The following is a 13,825-nucleotide window of genomic DNA, read 5'->3' as shown; positions in this document are numbered from 1 at the left end:
CACAAAAGCAACTTCCACTGGAGAGAGAGACAGCTGTTTCTGCATATATTAATAATATGCAGCTCTATAAATTATTAATAAAAGTTACCAATGACTTTGAGTTATGGTGCAGTAATTCACGCTTAGCTATTTAGATGGATCTCAGCCTTCATCCTGGTGTTCCATTATGCACCTGGTATGAATGATTATGTTGGAATTGGGATTGTTGTTTCTAGTTGCTGAAATTTAGCACTGTGCATATTGGACTGGATCACAGAGATGATTATAGCATGCCAGTAAAGCTTTGCACACCTCATGGATGGATGCAATCAAAGCAATTGATTTTTCAGATCGGTCAGTGACAGCTCTGGGAATGCTGGTGGTCATGGACTGAAAGAGCTTAGTCCTCTGCCATGATAGGCTGGTCCAGAAAGGTGTTTACATGTATTTAAACACATGTGCAGACATTCTGGTGGATCCTATGAAGTATTCAGCATGGAGTTAGATCTGGCAGCTCCTCCTGTGATGGATATGGTCACTTTGTCATTTTTCCATGTGCTTGCTCCACTGGGAAGTCACCTTTCTCTCTCATGTGCCTGTCCAGTGTTTCGGTGACATTTGTGTTTGTGCGAGCTCTATCAATGAAAAGTACATTTGTGAAAAATAAGATTGTTGGAAGGAAGGGAGGAATGGAGGAAGGAAAGAGGGAATGAGGGAGGGAGGGAGAGAGAGGAGAGAAGGGGAAGGAGGAAGAAAGAATAAGAAAGAGGGAAAGAAAATTGAGAATCTGGGGGCTCAGTAAATTGCCCACGTGATAGAGAACTGAAGCAGAAATGCAATCTTGCTTAGTCATCTGCAGACAACAGAACATGTGTTTGTTTACCCCCAGGTGATTCACTGCATACCAACATCAGTCAAAATGGATCAGAAGGATCAGTCCTGAAAGGTGCCTATTTGTTAATTACAAAGGGATCCCAGTATGAATTTCTCAGACATTGCTGTCCGTGCTCTAAAGCTCAGGGAGATGAGGCCTAGCCTTTAAATACCAGGTTTCTCTGCCCTCTAATGTGCGGTGTTGGGGTGACCGTATATAGCAGACATTTTATGTGCTCTATCTTTGGGGCATGTGAAAGGCCAAAGCCATCACTAACTTCCACTTCATCTACAGATACTGAGTGTTAAACTCTATCCTCAAAAAGTGGCTGTGCGGTGCTGAGGTGTGCAGAGGTGTATAAGCATCAGAGCAGCCTTGGTCCTGGCGCTAAGGGGAGGTGGAGAGCGCTTGGGTTGTCCCAGGTGGAAGGAGAAGCTCCTGGTATTAAGATCTGCGCTGCTCCTCTTCGGAGGAGAAAATGGGGCCTCAGGAAGGGCTTGGTTCCTTTGTGCTGCTTTCTGAAAGCCGGAGTGAAACAAACCTTTCAGGGGAAACAATGCTAATAGAGTCATCGCTTTGGCACATGAGACCGGCTGGAAAGAAAGTCTGCTAATCCCCTCTATAGTCCCTCTATTTATACCCTTAGGCAGCACACAAACTGGCCAAGTACAAGAACAAAAGCTGACTAGAAATATCTCCTGTGACCGTTGTTCTCACGAACTATTATCCCCTTTATTAAGGATCAGGCTAAGAACAACCTCTGTTAAGGACAATGTTGTGCAAAGCAATGTGATTATCATGCTGATTTAGGTGAAACCCGGCCCTGTTGCTCTCCCTCGGCCCCCGCTGCTCCTTCCTCCTGAGGAGAAGACTGTGGGGAGACCTGTCGGTGCCTGAAGGGGCTGTGAGACAGGAGGGGACTGGTTCTTCAGCAGGGTCTGTGGTGGTAGGACAAGGGGAAATGGCCTCAGACATAAGGAGGGGAGGTTTGGGTTGGATATAAAGAAGTTTTTTTATAGTAATGTGAATGAAGCACTGGAACAAGTTGTCCAGAGATGTTGTGGATGTCCCATCCCTGGAGACATTCATGGTCGGGCTGGATCTGTTTAGCAACCTTGGCAGCCTGATCTAGCTGTGGTGTTCCTGCTCATTGCAGGGGAGTTGGACTAGATGACCTTTAAAGGTCCCTTAGAATCTAAGGATTCTATGATTCTCTGATCTTCTCTATTTCCTCTTCAGAATGATACTTCAGAAAGTGCCTAGGCCTACATCTGAGGCTGACCAGGGCCACATGTTGATGTAGTGGTGCTGTATTCTTACACGTCTATAGGATGTCATGCCTGAGGGAAACCACCAGAGTGGGGTGGTAAAGAACAGCTGCTGTGATGCTATTGTGTGCAATAGCTATAGAGTAAAAGTATAGTTGGCCCTCTTTCTTTGCAATACCAAGTAAAAACCAGAAGCAAAAGAGAAAGTAAAGGTTTGGGAATTTTTGCCAAATTGTCTCATTCAGGGATTTAGAAGTGGATGAAGCAGGTGGTTCTGATTCTTGTAAAAGCAAGACAAATCAGAGTAGGTTTATTAGATCATATGCACAAGTCAGGCAGTGCTGAGTCTGGAGGAAGGAAAAACAATCCACCTCAGAGCTCAGGCATACTTGTATCTCCTTTCTGGGTGAAGTATGTGGAAACTGGAGATCCTGCTTTACATTGTGCTGAAGCCTGTCTCTTTGGATCTATCTGTCTGAATCCACAGTTGGTCTCTTGCTCATCAGATGAGGAATGATCCTTTCGGAGGGTGTTGTACAGAGCCTCTAATGTCTGCGTAGGAGCTACAGGGAAGAGAACAACTGGGAATGTCCTGATATTTCTCTATTAAAATAATAATAATAATAATCAACTTAAGTATTGATTAATATTTCCTTTCTCTGAGAATTCAGCTTTCACTGAAGAGGGATACCTGGAGAGTGGAAATGGTCTTCACAAGCCCTACCTTCTGCCTGCATGTACCATCCCCTGGTACTGCTGCTGGTGCTGGTTGGGTCTGTAATGAGGCACTTTGACTCACTGATCCTGAATAAGACTGAATATATGAAAACAGAAGTAATTTTTAGCCAGGTTGGTGAGCTGCATCAACTTCAGAACACACAAATGTATACAACAGACTCCATTTGGATAACTGGTTTTGCAAAGATCTCGTTTTACCCACAGGATGCTGAGAGGAGTTTGCTAAAGGGAGACACTACCTAAAGAATAAGGGTACATTAATGACTTTAGTAAAGCCTTACACAGTAATGAAAAACAACAACCCAAATCACCAACTCAGTTCAGTCCTCAAAAATATCTGTAGCTTGTCTAATTCCTTGGGTTTAATACAAAATCAGCAAATGATATCTCAGTGAGCTGTGCATACCTGCTTTTGTATCTAAGAGCGCTAAAGGCCACTGGGGAACTAGAGCAGTCATTGTCTTTCATTCAGTAGCAAAACCTGTTTACTTTTCTTGGTCTCAGGTCCTTAGGACAGCCCAAATCCAGCTTTCAGTAAGACATTGTTTGCTCTGCTGTGCTGTCAATAAGATGTCATTACTTAGGGCTGCAAGGTAATAAAGGATTTGTTAATGGCTCCTCTTGAGGGTGGTGACATTTTTTCCCCCCCCCTTACTGACCACTGGGGGAACAAATTGGGAACAGACTGACAAGGATGACAAGGAAAGAAATTGGATTTTATTTATTAATTTCTTTAATTATTTTTAGTTAAAGCACAAGGTTTTAACAAGTGCAGGCCTTTTCTTCTTTATTATTAATATGTAGTAGGGTGTGAAAAGAGTTTTATAATATGCAGTGTGCTTTAGCATACATACCTGTTAAAGAGAATACAGTAGGTAAGTGTTGTGAGCTGCAGAAGGTCCGTCTGTTGCTAATTCTGAAGCATGGCAGAGGAGAGGCAGACCAGTGTTTGCCATTCCTGGATGTAAACAAGCAGTTACTAATTAACAGCAGATATGGAAAGAATTTCTTAGCTGTTGCTCTGAAGCATTTGACAGCACTGAAATGGGGTCTCTGTGGCTGGGGAAGGAGCTGCCCTTGCCCTGCGGCCTCAGCCTCCTACCACAGCCTCCTGCAGATCCTCCCTCTGACTTTGTTCCCGTCCCAGCTGCACGGCAGACATCTGTTGTTGCCACGCGTCCCAGTCTCCTTGCTTTTTTCAGATGCCAGGTCACAGTTTGCTTTGGCAAACCCGTAAGTAACAGTGCCATATTCTCTTCGAAACCATGCTTAATAGACAATAGTGAAGGGCCCGATTCTGCCAGTTTGTAGCTGCCTGTGTGATGTCCTGTGTAGTTAAAGTTATGAACAACCAGAGGGCTTGTCTGAACTTGAAAACTCATTTGGATCAAGGTGAAGCAAAAAGTCAAAGCACAATAGCTCTGCCTGAATAGGGACATTCACAAGGCCAAGACCAGGTGCCAAGACTAGCCCTGAAGTCATACAGAGCACTCTTAAAGGCACAGTGTGGCCCATTCCAGCTAACCTGAAGAGAAGATCTATCACGAGGCAAATAACTTTAACCCCTGGCTCACCACTTGGTGAGCTTTCAGCTGTATAAACTGCAAGAATCTGACAAACTCTAAAAGCCACGGATCCTTGGTGCTGTAGATGGACATTTGGGCTTCCCATTGAGTGGGAGGGATCAGTCACCACTTCCCACTCCAGCAGAGAACGGACCAAAAGCAAGGACCCTGCAGGGCCCTGGTCACAGAGGCTTAAGTGTAATTGTGCTCGTTCAGAGTAGGCAGACTGGTTTAGAGAATGACTGCATGAATGAGCACAGTGCGGCTGTAAGGGGAGACTTCTTACTTGGGTCCAAATGAGATCACACAAGAACAGGAAGGTAAGACGATAGCTGGCAGGTGCATGTGGCTGGAAGCACAGCTTTTTTATCCACTTGTCCTGCAATGTCTGCCCAGGAGCACAGAAATTGTTTGGGAGGCTTACATGAACATTAGATATATATATAAATCCTTGATATTGTGTTGTAATGCTGTCATCGTTGGATGTGATTTACTTATTGTTGCACAACTTAAGAATTTGCCTTTTTCCCTCCCTGTTTTCTCTTCACGTGCCAGAGGTGGATTTTTGGTGCCCTCCCCTCTGCTTGCTGTAACAATGAACTTAGTGGGATTTTCTCTGTGGTCTGATGGTCTGTGTTGTGTGCTTTTTAGTCCTCTACAGCATTAGGAGATCGGTGTGTCTTAACATGTTTACAGAGAATGGTCTACCTTCATATTGCTGGATGGGAGAGTTTCTTTGTTGTTACTGGAAATGAATGTCTTTCATAACGAGGCAGGTCATGAGTTATGTGCTTCACAGCTGGCAGAACACCCGTCAGTGTGTGCGTGTGTGTTTTGGAAAGAGGGCAGAAGGTATGTGCTCACACATGCACTTCTGTAACCCTACATAGTTACAGTGCTAGAGCAGCTTGGGATAAGTACAGAATCGATTAATATGTTCTAAAAGCAAGAGAAGAGATTTAATTTCTTTGCATCATTGCTGACTGATAAAATGTAAATGTAATCCCAGTTTTTAGCATTGCTTATACAGGATGACTATCAGAGGATGTAAAACAAAAGAACTTTTAAAGGCTCTTCTTTTGATGCACTTCCAGGTTGTAAGTATGAATGAATTTGTCACCTTTCCTGGCAAATGTTCATAACTTTTACCAGCCTATTAAGATACATTATTTTCTTGTGTCAAAAATATTGTCCCAAGCCATGTGGAGGACTAACTACATCTGTATCTTTACAATGCTTTTTTAAATCTGTTATTGATGCACAGTACAAATGGAAATGTAAAAGGGGGAAAAAAGCCAACAGTGCTCGGTGTAGATGGTGAACCTGCCTTGCTGATACCTTTGCTGAACTCTCCTGAGCTGTGCATAGTGAACAGGCAGGGTGTACCAGGTGGGGCAGAGCACAGTGTGCTTTGATCTGGCACGTACGCTTATCCACAATAAAAGCAGTTCATCTATTCTGGGACAGAAACAACTGAAACTAAGCAGGCAACATCAGAAGTAATGCGCTACTTTGGCTATCTGTCTAGCTATCAGCAAAATTCTAAGCTTGTTCTTTGAAGGGTTTTAAATGTATGTCAATAAGGATTTCAAAACACACTGTCATCATACAGATTTAGCCTGTGATTATGCTATATCCTTCTTCCTGTAGAAAAATAACTCTTTATTATCAGTCGTGATGAAGCAGCTTTTGGTTTTGGTCTGATTTAAAACCTAATTGATGCAGGGGTGTCTCTGTGGAAGAGGAGGAGTGGAATGGCTCGGACACTGGCATAGCAAAGAGGAAGAACTGGAGTGGAAGCAGAAGAGACGTGATGACAGTCTGGACAGATGAGACACAGAGAGTGAGATTTGGAAGTTGGTTTAGTTGCACTGTGCTGGTCGCCTCTGTTTCAGACCAAATGAAGTGGCTGCCACGCTGGAGGCTGCGCTGTCCTGTACCACCGCTTCCTTCCAAGGCTGCATAAGGAGCGCAGCATCTGACCTGCCTGGAGGTGGGAACATCTCACATACTTGATTCAGATGAAGGAATAAATGAAGACTCTGAAACACAACACAGGGCTTATCTTGACAGGAGTGAAAAGGTATAAAGGCCTAAACTGTTTATTTGTATGAGAACATAATGGTCCTTGTCATCGACTTGGGGTTGAAAGGAATGACTTCCATCCAGAGGATGGAGAAAAAATGGGAGATAAATTACAGCAGCAGTAACAGTTTAATGGCAAAAGATTGAAAAAGAGGGAGAATATGGAAATTAGACAGTGATGATGTTCTAAGAATTTAAATGTGGCTTTGGCAGCAGCAGTATCATTTGTACAAAAACAAACAAGGATAATCAACAACAAATGCATTATTATTTTAAAATAGATTTTATTTAATGACAATAAATATAAATTGCAACGTTCAGAAACTAATAGCAAACATTCTTAGAAAAAAATACAAAAAAATACATTCTTACATTCTGAATTTTATCAGCATACACAGCATCTAAAACAGTGGCAATGGCCTGCCATTTATGTTGCTCATATCTTACTTTAAGGTAATGAAATGGTGACTGACTCAAATTCATCCTGACTTCATCGGACCTGTACACAATGTAAAAATAGTAAAACTGATCTAAAGTTTAAAATCAACATTAATTTTCCCTTCAAGCAGATCTTTAAACATTATTAAGGTGACCTAGTCCTGAAAAAAACACCAGTATGTTGGCAATTGCCCCCACCCCACATTTGCACTTTGTTCCTATGCCTCCGCAGAGCTCACTGTCGGAGGTTTCAGCAGCTGGAGGTAGAGGCTTATTTACATTGCACAGATTAAGAGGTTTAGGCACTTTGTGCTGTCAAAAGCACTGCGTATATGGCAAAATGAACTGAATTCCTGATGCGGTGTTTTTTGACATTAGGTGTTATGGCTACATTAGCAAGTAGCATGGCACTTGGGAAGCAAATAACTGAGCAAAATGTTGATGCTGAGAAGCTGATGTCCATGAGTACTCACTGCTCTCTGCACACTAGCTCTGGTTTTAGAGCTGTGCACTAAAATGTTTGCCAGAGAAAGGTATACCATCATGTGCATACCTCGAGTCTATCGCCTGGTTTGGCTCAAGACATTAAGAATCCAGTTCATGAGCTCTGAGACCAAGCATGAGCCACCACCCAGAAAGTGGGGGACAGGTGGAAGACCAGTTTCGAGCACACTCCTGATCTAAACAAAATGGTAATATAGAAACTCACCAGCATTCCCCAGGTCGTGGCACCAAGTCTGATAGAGTTCAAGAGGTGTTTGAACCATACTCTCAGACACAGGGTTTGAATTCTGGGGGGTCGTGTGGGGGGACAGGTGCTGGAATTGATAAGATCCTTCCAACTCAGGACATTCCACGATTCTAGGTGGTTAGGAGTCTATTGCAGGAGACTAAGCCGTAGATAAATACACCTTGCTGTTATAGCGTGTTTTTATTTACTTTGTTTTTTCCGGGCCACCTCCCCTTCAAGCAGCGCTTGTTATAAGGCGCAAATGGGAGGCACAGGAAGAAAAAAAGGCTCAGAATACCGGGCACTCCTGAAAGTCTGTTTTAAGCTCTGCTGCTGTTCACATTGTATCCCTAGGCAAGGCATTTAATTCCTTTGTTTCTTTTTTTCTTGTCAAAGAGGGCAATCAAAGTTTCCGTAAGACCAAACAATTACCTGAGATGGCCCATTTCGTGATCGTTATTTTTTGCCTTCATCACACGAAACCTCTTTGCAAGCACCAGCCCTCCCAAACGGCACCTAAGAGTGTGTTTAAGGCACTTTGGCACCGTGATTCCCTACGGGGAGATGGAAATGGCACTTCCCAGCTGAACACTGCTGCTAATTGGAAAACACTAGTTTATATATGAGGAAATGCCAACTTGAAGCCAAAATCAGAAGCTCTGAGCTTGCATGGAGCTGAGTACTTCATCAAAGCTATTCCATGAAATGGTTTTCTGGACAAAATTTTGGTACAAAGCAAAGCTTGGTATACTGCCCAGTGACAGACAGGCAACAAGCACTAACTGAGACACAAGAAATTCCATCTGAGCATAAGAAAAAATCTTTCTGTATCTATGAGGGTGACAGAGCGCTGGCACAGGCTGCCCAGATCTGTGGGGTGCCCTCCTTGTCATTATGGAACAAGGTCATACCAGTATTGGAGTGATATATTTCAACAAGAAGTCCTGTCTTGTTTAGAAACTACTGAGTGTTTGTCCATCCATCTGCCAAATTTATACTTGGTTCCTCATAAATGTAAAGACTTGTTATGATTTTTGGCAACAAAAATAAATGTCAATGAGTGGAAAGGAGCACCAGTTTATCATGGCTCTTGTCAGTAGTTGTTTACGGTTATAATCTTGTTTTTCTGTCCTGCATCTTTTCATCTTCAGGTAATATCCAGCAGTGGGTTTTCTGGGCAGTTTTGAAAGCAAACTTCACTTCTTCACTGTCAGAAATGTAAGTCTTCCATGGAACCTCCAAGTTTCTGCCCTTCATCTTTCAACCTTTGTCTGATTTTTGAAGCACGCTTTCCTCCCATTTTCTTCTGTGCAATCATTTTGCAAAGTTGTGCTTAGTGAAAGCTTGTGTATCACATCTGCTGAAATAATTCCCTTCATGTGTTGCCTCTTCTGGTTCATATGTTGCCATTTCAAAGGCTGGGCCTGAGGTACACAGAGCAGTATTTCTTAGTTCTTCTACAAAATTCAGATGTTTGGCTCCTTCTGTTTATTAATGGGATAAAATACAACTTACCAATGCTACTTTGTTTCTGCAAACAAACTTCTTAATATGTAAAAAAGCTACGCAAATATCTGCCTAAGTATTGTGCATATGAATTACATTTAAGAGTACAAAACTACAAACCCAGCAGTAATCATCTGGCTTACAGACTGCAGACGTACTTTGGCCATTCTTTCAAGGTCTTGGTTTTCACAATTCATAGGGATTGGTGCAGTAGAACCATTTAAAAGGAAAGCAGGTTAATAATCTGGAACATCATTGCTACAGGAGCTCTACATACACGTTTACCCTGTAATTCCTGAACTCCTAGGATGCAACTGAATCCAAGACAGCCAAGCAGATCCGCAGCATAATGTGAAGATGATTGATGGCTCTGGCAAGTTCATCCACACTTGTAGCATCTTCCTGATTATTTAAAGTTTTGTAACACAGTAAGTGCATATTAAATGGTTTATTCCAATCTGCAGCTTCAATAGATTCATGGTCTTTTCCAAATTTAATTTATCATATAGCGTTGCACCAGAACAGGTCCGGCTGTGCATTCTTTCTGTGTTAAAATCAGGGAAGACAATGACTGTGGCACAGGCAAAACCACTACAATTATTCATTTAGTTTATGAAAATAATTTTAACAGTCATTACTTTTACAGCTGAGAGACCTTAAGAGTCTGTGCTTATTCAGAACAGAATGGCCAAGTGAGCTAGTGAAGGTACACTGGGAGAAGATAAAATAACTGAGTTTTCCACTTGCTCCGAGTACAGTAAAGTCAGTTTTTATGCACTGATTTTAATTCTCCTGTTAACGCAGAGGAAGACAAACAAGACAGGCTTACAGTCCTGCTGTTTCTTGTGATCCAAGCCCATGATTAACTGAAATATCTTGTTATCCATTTAAGTCTCAGTATGCACTTCTAAGTCAGCAAAGCACACAAGACTGTTCAGTAAGTCAATTGCAACAGCTTAACAGTATGGCTGCAAGTTGCATTTTCCTTCTCTTTCCTTCACGTTTTGGCTTTTTCTTCTTTTAGATGGGGTTTGCATCACCAAATAATCAAAGCTCCTTCAGAGAAAGTGGTGGTGTTCTTACAACAAGTAATTCTTGCTATTACAGTTTTTTTTTTTTTCAAGTTCAGATTTACTGGCTTGTACCTAAATAAAGAGGGAAGCACTCTGTACATTTCAGAGTTGATCTACATTGTTTTAAGATGATAATTCTTACTTTCAGATGTTCAAAAGCTAATAAAGCTGGCTTAAAAAAATGGGTGACTGTAAACTGAGTCTCAGTGGTTGCTTTTGCCTAAGGGAAACAGGCAACAGAGCAGGTGACAGCTGCAAGAAACCGCGTCTAGTAAGGCAAATTCATCCAACACATTTGATCAGCTATTGGTAATGCCTGGGCAGGTACTAGCTGGTTAAAAACTGCTCCTCCGTATAAAAAAGTCCTTATTCAGTTTTAGGCCGGAAAGTGCTGTCCACTCCTTCGATTATTTTGTCAGCAATTTTCCCTATGGTTTTTTTCACAACTTTGAGGTCGTTCTCATGCAGGATTTTCTGTGTCAGGTACTTCTCTCGTTTGACCTTGCTCTTGATCTCTTGTGACACATCCGGGATGATGTAGGAAATAATAAACTTCACAAAGTATATGACATGCTGGGGAAGGTGCAAATGAAAAGAAATGTCACTTGGGTTGAACAGGATGTTATTATAACTAGTATATTGAAATGCCTCCCTATTTCTTAAGGCTGTGAGCGGGCTTTGTACCAGTATCTACCACAGTGGAGCAGCATCCTAAAAAGCAGAGATGAATAGAATAACTGCCTGATAAACAAAACTTTCTGATTTTCTAATCCCGATGCTACTAATGACTTCTCTGCTTGCTCTGGGGGAACCCTGGTGCCCAGTGCTTCCTTTCCCCCCACCCTACTGTGGAAATATTGGTTACAGATCTTCTTAAATTGTTTCACGTTTGTCCAAATGCCTCCAGGGCTGCAGACATTCCTCTGCTATGGAACTGTGCTCTAGCAAGATGCACATTTCTGGTGACTTCAGAAGTCCCTGGATCAGGCACTAAGAGCATTTTATAATGAAAGAATATCTGGTATTCCTTTCCTTTGATCTTGGGCTGGCTCCCATCTTTCCTAACATCACATTGTTGCTGCACGGGAGAGAGCAGTTGCCCTTTAACCAGAGTCTCATCTGCAGGCTCACCTCTTGCAGTGTCTTACACAGGTCACTCAGTGCACATGTGCTGTGCTGTATGTATTCACAAGGCAAGGCACAAACCTCTAAAAACATAGATATGTTTGGTGCAACTATCCCTTCTATTTCTGATACCGACAGTTTTTGAGAAGAGAAACTGCAAACAGTGGGGCAATCCTCAATGGATGCCATCACTTCAGAGACTTTTTCTAACAGTGCTACACTTAATTTACCTCTCCTGAGCCCACGCCAGCACCACTGCACACTAAAAGCTCTGACAGCTGTGCCTGAACAGAATGTCTTCCAAGGATTTTCTGCAGGGAGGAAAGAGGAGTCTAAATCACTTATGCTGAAAACCCCTCCAGGCTTACCTCCATGACAATGATGAAAGCCAGCTTGGCTGCGATGACGTGCCAGTAGTATATGTTATGTTCATACTGATGCTGGTGCCCAGGAGGGTAGCGGAAATCACGGTACCTGAAGGCGAGGCAGAAAGTCAGGAGCCAGTGTCAGCAATCTGCAGTACGGCTCTGTGGCCAGAGGATGGAGCAAGCCGTGCCCCGGCTTAGTGCAGCCTGAACAGACTGCTGAATGCAACTGCTGCAGTGATAAACCTTCTTAAGTCACTTCTAAAGTGTTGTAAGGCTTTTATTTTACTTTATTTTTTAGACTGCGTAAGTTATGAGGAAAACAAAATGAAGTGAGTATTACTTCTAGGTGGATATTTCACTCAGTTCTGCCATTCAACGTACGCTACTTGCACTGCGTTATAACATTTCTTACTGGGTATTTTTAACGGATCTGGATTATTTAGATATTAAAACAGTGATATTTACCCTTGTCACTGGGAAAAGATGGTAATTTGACACTTGCCTGCATGTCGTGTAGTTCCCAAACAAGGGGGAAAGTGGCTTGCTTACATCCTTGAAGTCTGATATATTGAAGACAGAGAGTGTATTGTTTATATACCCCTTCATGGTGTAACTGCTGTGGCTCCCATAAGGAGGGACTGAAAAGGACCAGTAATAAACCAGACGAGGAATCATGTCAGATGTAAAAGCAATTATCATGGCCTGCATTTTAGAAAGAGGGGACAAAAAAGCAAGAGTAGCATTTAAGAAACAAGCCTTACATTTAAGAAACATAGCCTTGCCATATATTTAGTATCTCAAAATTTACAGTATGAGCTAAAAACAGCAAGTATGTGCTTTTCCAGTCAGCGGTTCCCTCTGTGAGCGAGGCTCTCACAGGCAGAAACAGTCTCCTTCTGGAATATGCAGTCCATCTAGTTTTTAAATTACACTGGCTCTGCTGGGTGCCTCAAACAAGTTGTGCTATGATCCACTTTTATGCTCCTGGGCACGGGGGTAGGTCAGCAACCAAACTCACCTTGCACCGTGCTAGGATAACCTTCAGCAAACACGCTTGCTAGCAGAGGTACGCGTGAGATGCTTGAAGAAATTCTGCCTGGTGTAACTTATGGAAACCACAGCAGAGTTCTTCAGCAACAGAAAATTAAATTCCACCAGGAAGCCTGAGGTTTGCATCCAGGAACTAAATAAATGACATATATAGCTGATCCGGCTCTGACCCGAGAAACATGGCACTCTTTCTGAGGTGACAGCCAGTCCAAATTAGTCCTGGCAGTTGTTGCCTCATGAGTTTCAGTGTCAGTACATGTGGAAACTGCTCCTGATGCCAAGATCACTTTTTTAGAAGCAGCTGCATAGTGCTGCTTTACATATGACGTGACCACTTGTTTTTATCGAGCTCCCAGGAGAGGCCCTGTCCTACTCAGTCTGCTAGTCACAAACTGGGCAGGAAATTGGATCTGTGGGTTTGTCGTAGGAAGTCTTTCCTAAATACACGAACTTCCCAAAACATCCTATTCTATTTACTATGTTTAATACAGTACCCTCCCCCGCTACTGCAAATTCAAAAGGTTTCCCCGTGAGGAAGACTTTCCACTGCAGTTGCGTGCCCAGCATGAGACTGCCCAGCCAAGTCAACACTACACAGGGCCCAGGAACTACGGGTTATTTGCATGCCATGGCTGGAGGAGAACTCTCCAATCCTGATGACATGAATGACAACAGCCCCTGTGGAGTGGGCTCCCAGCTGGGACCACCCCTGATCTGCTACACCGTTAAGACAAAGTTGCAGAAATAGGACTTAAGCATGAGGCTGTGGGTCAAAATCCTTTCATTCTCCAGAGTGATGTTGTGTTGAGGGACATGGTTTAGTGGGAGCTATTGGTAACAGGTGAATGGTTGGGCTGGATGATCTTTTAGGTCTTTTCCAACCTTGGTGATTCTATGATTCTACAATTTAGTTCAATTGAGAGAATGTTAATTTGGCCGCTGAGAAAGAAAAGAGAGGCATCCTACCACTAAAAGTGTTTAGAAGTTTCATGGATCAACACTTCAAAAAGATTTTTTTTGGTACCT

At 42.7% G+C, this 13,825-nt stretch overlaps 1 protein-coding gene and 1 long non-coding RNA gene across 6 annotated transcripts in view; one reads left to right on the top strand and one right to left on the bottom strand.

The window, feature by feature from the left end:
• The first annotated feature begins 4,644 nt into the window (after positions 1-4,644).
• LOC107309827 (uncharacterized) overlaps positions 4,645-13,825 on the top strand; it is a 58,809-nt gene continuing 49,628 nt past the window's right edge. For all 3 annotated transcript variants that reach the window (XR_014942235.1, XR_014942231.1, XR_014942233.1), the window contains exon 1: positions 4,645-4,744. This is a non-coding gene — a long non-coding RNA (uncharacterized LOC107309827). The remainder of the gene's footprint in view (positions 4,745-13,825) is intronic.
• Positions 6,777-13,825, bottom strand: part of ANO6 (anoctamin 6) — a 63,409-nt gene continuing 56,360 nt past the window's right edge. For all 3 annotated transcript variants that reach the window (XM_015854917.3, XM_085536435.1, XM_085536440.1), the window contains 3 exons: positions 12,252-12,451; positions 11,750-11,855; positions 6,777-10,829 (listed from right to left, as the gene is read on the bottom strand). In XM_015854917.3, coding sequence (XP_015710403.1) covers positions 10,623-10,829; positions 11,750-11,855; positions 12,252-12,451 — 513 coding nt within the window. In that variant the 3' untranslated portion in view covers positions 6,777-10,622. The remainder of the gene's footprint in view (positions 10,830-11,749; positions 11,856-12,251; positions 12,452-13,825) is intronic.

Source organism: Coturnix japonica, chromosome 1, assembly GCF_054131305.1.
Source record: "Coturnix japonica strain WE chromosome 1, WE-NBRP24, whole genome shotgun sequence".
NCBI classification, from domain to species: domain Eukaryota; kingdom Metazoa; phylum Chordata; class Aves; order Galliformes; family Phasianidae; genus Coturnix; species Coturnix japonica.
Note: the sequence above shows the minus strand (reverse complement) of the source record. Positions and strands in the feature narration are given on the sequence as shown.